The 7,983-nt window shown below is 38.6% G+C and overlaps 1 protein-coding gene across 1 annotated transcript in view; it reads left to right on the top strand.

Annotated features, from left to right (window-relative positions):
- Positions 1-7,983, top strand: part of HERC1 (HECT and RLD domain containing E3 ubiquitin protein ligase family member 1) — a 177,455-nt gene that overhangs the window by 132,906 nt on the left and 36,566 nt on the right. The window contains exons 54-57 of the mRNA XM_045294958.1: positions 519-719; positions 1,286-1,416; positions 2,308-2,507; positions 2,953-3,058. Coding sequence (XP_045150893.1) covers positions 519-719; positions 1,286-1,416; positions 2,308-2,507; positions 2,953-3,058 — 638 coding nt within the window. The remainder of the gene's footprint in view (positions 1-518; positions 720-1,285; positions 1,417-2,307; positions 2,508-2,952; positions 3,059-7,983) is intronic.

Here is a 7,983-nt window from a genome sequence, read left to right as displayed (position 1 = left end):
TTTAAGACCCCAGACGCTATATCTTTCGATGGCCGGGCACCATCAACTTTCTTCACCACATTTGCTTATTCACCTGCTTTGTCTTCAGCAGTTGTGTCAGGAAGGTGAACATCATAGAATGCCAATTTAAAAGAAGAAAGTATTCTAGCATTGAGAGAGTACTTTAGTGGAGGTCCAATGTCCTTCTACCTTAATACTAAACTTATAAATACATGCACATAGATCTTTTTCCCCATCCTCATATATAAATATATTTGCATATGTACATGCCTTTAGTTAGACCTCTATAAATGCCTTTTGCCTCCTAGCTCTTTCCTCTATTTCCTTTGACTTTCCTCTTGTCCCACTATCATGCTCAGTCTTCATTTGGGTTTCAATAATTCCTCTTGGTTGAGTTCGTCTTAACAGTTTTATGAAATTGGGAACTGCCTTGAATGTCTGCTGTACATAACGTTTATTTTTAGTCTTACTGTTTTTAAGAATGAAGAACTCCTAGTTAACATTTTCTCTCTTTTTAGGAGGCAAAGGATTAGTAGATATTCAGCCTCATTGGGTATCTGCCCTGGCTTGGCCAGAAGAGAGTCCTGCTGCAGCCTGGTCGGGAGAGTCTCCAGAATTACTGTTGGTGGGACGAATGGATGGATCTCTAGGACTCATTGAAGTTGTTGATGTGTCTACCATGCACCGTAGAGAAATGGAGCATTGCTATCGAAAAGATGGTACGTGATAAAACTTATGTCAAGTTCAGAAATACCCCCATCAAATACTTAGCCTTTTAACGTTTGAATTTTAAAATGCTGAGTGGCTACTACTAGGCTTTGTTTTCTGGATTATAGAAAGATGTGGCGGTCAGCTTCTGTAAGGAATTATCCCCGCCGTGGAAACCTTTTGGGGCAGTTCTACTCTGTCCGCAGTCACTCTGAGCTGGAAGCAACGTTGTGGCAATGAGTTTGCTTTTGTGTTTAAATGGGGAGAAGAAAGGGAGAATCACTGAGTTTCTGGTAAAGGTGATTGAAAATTCATGGTAATGTACAACATAGGGAATCAATGTCACTGAATTACACATGGAAAAAAATTGAAACAGCAAATGTTTTGTTAAAATATATTTTTACCACCCCCCAAAAATAGTATGTGGAATCACACTTATAAGCTGACATTTTGTCTAAAGGTATTTGAAAGCTTACAGTGATTGCAGTAGCATATATTTGTTTCAAAGGCTCTGTCTTCTAAGTTGTACAGTAGCAAATGCATCTCTTTTCTTTGTTCTTTAAAACAATCTTTGTAGTGTCCGTAACTTGCATTGCTTGGTTCAGTGAAGACAGACCATTTGCAGTGGGATATTTTGATGGGAAATTGTTACTGGGATCAAAGGAACCCCTTGAGAAAGGAGGCATTGTTCTGATTGATGCACATAAGGTAAAGCAACTGTGCCAGATGATTATTTTTTCTCTTTACTATTTTGCTAATGACTAATTAAATGCTAGTATATCTTAATACGAGTTTTTTTTTAAAACTAAATATCTTAAACAGAGGTTGTCTGAGATACTTAGAAGGCCATCTGGAAAAATAGCATGCTTAAGACCAGGTGCTAAAAGGTGTGAAGCAAGATGAAAAACAAATAAAAACAGCAGCACAATGATGACTCTAAAAACAGAAAATGTCCTAGACCAGTGGTTCTCAACCTTCCTCATGCCGTGACCCTTTAATACAGTTCCTCATGTTGTGGTGACCCCCCCAACTATAAAATTATTTTCGTTGCTGCTTCATAACTGTAATTTTGCTACTGTTATGAATTGGGCGACCCCTGTGAAAGGGTCGCTTGACCCCCAAAGGGGTCACGACCCACACATTGAGACCCGCTGTCCTAAAGTCTCATAAGTATTTGCTGTTCCCACTAGTGGAGAAGGGATGCTTTTGCTTGGGTTGTAGGAGATTTTTGTTTGTTTGTTTACTTTGTAACAGTTACCAATCAATAAAAACAACAGTTAGCAAAATGAACACACGCTAATGAAAGATAAATAAATATATCTTATTTGAATCAGAATTTCATAATTTCTTCATTCAATAACATTTATTCAACCTGACTATAGCAAGTATTTATAATGCGGGCTATATTATAGGGTGAATTGTTCCTATGACAGGGAGTGATATGGCAGTATCTGATTTGCATAAAATGTTCATTTCAAAATTACTGAGTGGTGGGAGTATAGGTCATAAATTACTGAATTTAATGTTTTTATTTGTTAAAGGTACTGTGAAAGAAGCGTCATTCTCACTTTTATTCTTCCCCTTCCTGTTTGTTCTAAGGATACTCTTGTTAGTATGAAGTGGGACCCAACAGGTCATATCCTTATGACCTGTGCCAAAGAAGAAAACGTGAAACTCTGGGGCGCCGTCTCGGGGTGCTGGCGCTGCCTCCGTTCCCTCCGTCACCCGTCTATTGTAAATGGCACTGCGTGGTGCACCCTCCCTGGGAAAGGATCCAAGTTGCAGTTACTGATGGCTACGTACGTTGTAAATTTACGTGTATGCGTATGTTTGCGACTTAGTTTCTGTATTAAAATAGATCATTAATTACCTTGAATGTGACTTCTTGATAGTCTTAACTCATTTATTGCCATGTATTGTTCTTAAAATATATAATACCATAACACCACCTCAGAGAGAAATAAAAGAGCAACTTTCTGGTGTTAAACTTGACGTGATATTATTAGGATAGTGGTCCCAATTGTATTTCCTGTCAAAGATTATAGATATGTACAACAATAAATTGTAAAATTAATTTTGTGGTACTACCAGCACTTAAATGTTTTCCATTTGAAAATATTTTTGTTTGGTTTGGTACATTGGTATGTGTTAGCTTTGCATAATTTATGATGTATGATGTGTGTGTGTATGTATATATATATATATAATACACACATACACACTTTTCTTTTTTTTTCTTCTAAGTGGCTGCCAGAGTGGTTTAGTGTGTGTTTGGCGAATTCCACAAGATATCACACAAACCAGTGTGGCTAGTTCAGAAGGATGGTGGGACCAGGAATCAAATTGTCAGGTAAATGTTCTGGTGGTTTTGAAAGAGCTGAAACTGTGTATAGTGTATGTCATCAAAGGAAACCCCCTCAATCACTGAGATAATCACTGCTGAATTCTGAAATGTGGATATTTGTGATGTTTTGTGAGCCCTCTAATAGCCTGATTTTTTTTCCTTTTTATGTCATGGACACCCTCATTTCTAGTTCCTGTGAGAGATTTAATAAATACTGATTGGTTATGATGATGATGATGGTAATTGTTATAATCAACACTATAAGAGACCAGCTAGACCGAAATTCAATCTTTGGGACAGTGCACTAGGCAACTGTGGGAGCATGGGAGCACTCTTGCTTTGTCTGAAGTGTCTGTGTTAAAGATAGCAGGAATTCTACCTGTGGCGGTCTGTCTATCTTAGACAGAGCTTGCCAATTCAGAGACTTAAAGGCAATCTGGGAAAGTAAATACATGGAGCCAGGTGTTGGAAAGAAAAACAGAAGAATACATGTGTCATATAAAGGACATGGCTGTCCCATAGTTGATAGTCACTTTTCAGGTGTGTGAGAGCATGTTGTTACTGGAAAATCAGATTTTTTTTTTTAAGAGGTAGAAATCCAGTGTAAGTTTAAGTAAAAGCTCTCAATATTAAACATTGGCAACTGACTTAAAAATTTTTTTTCTCTAAAATTATTTTACATACTGAGTGACCACTCAAATGACATCTCTGAGCTATCAGTTTGCAGCCTATGGTGCTGTCCCTTTGTCTGTGATACAGCTAACTTTGGAAGAAATGCACTCTAAGTCTTCTTTGGGTGGATGAATATATCTCCTTTTCTCTATCATAACAAGAAGAAGGTAGAGATTAAGAGTAGGAAGAGAGGGAGGAGTGGGGTAGAAAGTCACTAATGCACCACAGAAGTGGAGGTAGGATCACTCAAATAAATGTGGTTTGCTACTTGTGATGGAAAGTAGCCCTCTGAACAGGCCGTACCTCTTCTGCTATAAACATGCAGAGCAAATGTGTAGATTAGACACTGTACGACAGGCAGAATCTTAAGCCAACAAAGGAAAAACTCATTGTGTAGAGTCAGCATTTGCAATTCACAAATATTAGGAACTAAGAACAAAGATTTCCCACTCTTTCTGTCTGTTTGTTGTACTCTGGTGGCTTGCATGTTGCTATGATGCTGGAAGCTGTGCCATTGGTATTTCAAATTTGCTATCAGGGTCACTCTTAGTAGGCAGGTTTCAACAGCTTCTAGACTAAGTTAGGCTGATAAGAAGGACCTACTGGTCTACTTCTGAAATAAAATTGGCCAGTGAAAACTGGATGAATAGCAGCAGGGCATTGTCTGATAGCGCGCCAGAGATGAGCTGCCTCCAGATGGAAGACACTCAAAATACAATAGGAAAAAAGCTGCCTCTTCACAGTAGTCAGCCTTAATGATATAGATGGAGTAAATCTCTCAGGACCTTCATTTGCTAATGTGACATGACTCAAAATGTGAAGAAACCGTTGTAAATATCCATTAATAATTGGAACCAAGTATGAATGTAGGACAATTGGAATCCATCAATAATGAAATGGAGCAAATAAAGATCAATATGGTAAGCATTAGTAGACTGGCATTAGCCATTTTAAATGGGCCTGCTATGCTGGGGAAAGAATTGAAATTTTGAAAGATTTTATAGGCAAAATATTGAATGCTATAGGAAGCATGAAGAAACAACGGAAAGAAAACACAGAGTCACTGTACCAAAAGGAACTAGTTGACAGTCCACCAATTAAGGAGGTAGCATCTGAACAACAATCCGTGGTGCTGAAGGAAGAAGATCAGACTTCACTGAATGCATTAGCCCCAAACAAGGCTCCAGGAATTGATGGAGTGCCCATTGAAATGTTTCTGAAAGCTGAAGAACCACTGGAAGCACTCACTCATTTATGCCAGCAAATTTGGAAGATGGTTACTTGACCAACTGACTAGAAGAGATCCATATTTGTGCCATTCTTAAGAAAGGTGACCCCACAGCATGCCCAAACTATAGAACTATATCATTGATCACACACAAATTAAATTTTACTTAAGATTATCCAACAACAGTTACAGCAGTACATTGACAGAAAATTGCCAGATGTTCAGGCCAGATTCAGAAGAGGGTGTGTGGAACAAGGATATTATTGCTGATGTCAGATGGATTGTGGCCCAAAGCAGAGAATACCAGAAAGATGTTTACTTGTGTTTCACAGACTAGGCAAAGCCATTCGACTGTGCATGACTATAATAAGCTTTGGGTAATCTTGAGAAGAATTGGAATTCCAAAACACTTCATAATGATCATTTGGAACTTGTACATGGATCAAGAGGCAGTTGTGCAAGCAGAACAAGGGAATACTGCATGATTTAAAATCAGGAAAAGTGTGCTTCAGGATTGTGTTCTTTTACCATACTTCATCAGTCTAAATAAATCATCAGAGAGGCTGGAGTATCTGAAGACAAGTATGGCATCAGGATTGGAAGAACGCTTATCAACAACCGGCATTGTGCAGATGCCACAATCTTCCTTACTGAAAGTGAGGAGGACTTGGAGCATGTGCTGATGAAGATCAAGGATTAATAGTCTTCAGTAGGGATTACCACTTAACATAAGGAAGACCAAAATCCTCACAACTAGATCAATAGGTAATATGTTAAATGGAGAAAAATTGTTGTCAGGGATTTTTGTCTTGCTTGGATCCACAATCAATGCTCATGGAAGCAGCATTCAAAGAGATCAAAAGACATATTGCATTGGGCAAATCTGTTGTATAAGACCTTTTTAGAGTATTGGAAAGCAAGGATTTTACTTTTAGGACTGAAATGCACCCGACCCAAGCCATGGTATATTCAATCACCTCATATGCATGTGAAAGTTGGACATTGTATAAAGAAGACAGAAGACGAATCAATGAATTTGAATTGTGGTGCTGGAGAAGAATATTGAAAGCACGTCGGACTGCTAAAAGGACCAATTTATCTGTGTAAGCCCAGAGTGCTCCTTCAAGGCAAGGACAGCAAGACTTTGTCTTACATACTTTGGACGTATTGTCAGGAGAGATCAGTCCCTGGAGAAGGATATCCTGTTTGTGGAGAGATGGAGAAAAAGAGAAAGGCCTTCAGTGAGATGGTTGGTGACACAGTGACTGCATCAATGGGCTCAGGCATAGGGATGATTGTGAGGATGGTGCAGGACCACACAGTGCCCACAGTGGTTGATTCTGTTGTGCATAGGGTTGCTATGGGTTGGAGCACAACAATAACACAGCTGAGAAAGATGAGTGGAAGAGGAATGATATAATCTTCATTGCTGAAACGAACATTGCAAGATCTAAAGTTAGCACTGCAAGTGATAGGGTAATATACATATGCCAACAAGGAAAACCAGTTATTATGACTCTTGTTCAAATTTATGCAACACCAATAATGCCAACGATGAAAAAATTGAACGTTTTTACCACTCTGTATTCGAAATTTGATCAAACCTGTAATCAAGATACCTTGATTGATAATGACTGGTGATTTGAATGGGCGAGTAGGAAACAAGAATTGCTACTAGAATTGACGTTGGAGATCACATCACTGAGTGATGCAGGCATCCTCAAGAAAAGATTCATGGAATATAGTTACCACACCGAAAACAATTGGTCAATATCCAACATTTCAGGCGGTAGCATGTCACCAAGAACCAATAGTATTTAAGGAAGCAGTTTAAGCTACACCGACGACATTGATGAAAAGCAAGATTGTAGGGACTGGCAGAACACCAATTGAGATGCTTAAGCAATGGAAATAGTGCAGAAAACCTCACTTATCCGTGATGGAAAACAGCTACCTGGCCAACTGGGAGAGAGATCTATTTTTGCCCATCTGAAATAAAGGTTATCCAACAGGATACACAAAGTATCAAATAGTATCATTAATACTTCATAAATGTTAAATTTTGCTGAAGATAATTCTAAAATAATTGCAGCAGTTCATCTACAGGGAACTATCAGAAGTTCACAACTGATTCAGGAAAGAGTATGCAACCTGGGAAATCACTGCTGAGGTCAGATAGCTCTTAGCTGAAAGTGAAGAATATCAGAAAGAGGTTTTCCTTTGTTTTATTGATTATGCAAGGGAGTTCAGCTGTGTGTACTATGGCAAAGTTTGTATAAAATCATAAAGAATAGGAGTTCTAAAACACTTCATTGTGCTCACATGAAAATTAGTCCAGGGGAACCGATTATAGAATCTATGTATAGCCTCTTCCCTGGGGGATGGATAGCAGAGAAAAGGGCTGGGGGAGACATCGGACAGTGTAACATGACAAAATAATAATAATTTATGAATTATGAAGGGTTCATGAAGGAGGAGAGAGTGGGGAGGGAGGGGGGAAATGAGCAGCCGCTGTTAAGGGCTCAAGTAGAAGGCAAATGTTTTGAGAATGATGATGACAACAAATGTACAAATGTGCTTGACACAGTGGATGTATGTCTGGATTGTGTTAAGAATTGTACGAGCCCCCAATAAAATGACTTTTTTAAAAAAAGAAGTTAAATTATATGCATTTTGCCCTCCTGAAAATTTTGTAATCAGCTAAAGGAATTTCAGATAAAATGAAAAGAAAATTAGTCCAATGGGCTGTTGGAACACAACAAAGGGATACTGCATAGTTTCAAAAGAAGAAGCCCTGTGTGCTCCTTTCACTGCATTTGGCCTATATGCTGAGCGAATAATTTGAGAACCTAGACTACATGAAGAAGCACGAGGCATCAAGATTGGAGGAAAATTGATTAACAACCTACTATGATAATGCAGATGATACTACCTTGCATGCTGAAAGGGAAGAGAACATTAAATACTTACTGATTACACGTCAACATGAAACAAAAATCCTCACAATAATCAACATCAGGTGGGGGGTGGG

This window comes from Echinops telfairi, unplaced genomic scaffold (genome assembly GCF_000313985.2).
Source record: "Echinops telfairi isolate 266 unplaced genomic scaffold, ASM31398v2 ScPeMD7_4048;HRSCAF=4782, whole genome shotgun sequence".
Taxonomy (NCBI): Eukaryota; Metazoa; Chordata; class Mammalia; order Afrosoricida; family Tenrecidae; genus Echinops; species Echinops telfairi.
The sequence above is the reverse complement of the archived record's forward strand: the minus strand, read 5'-3'. Positions and strand labels throughout refer to the sequence as shown.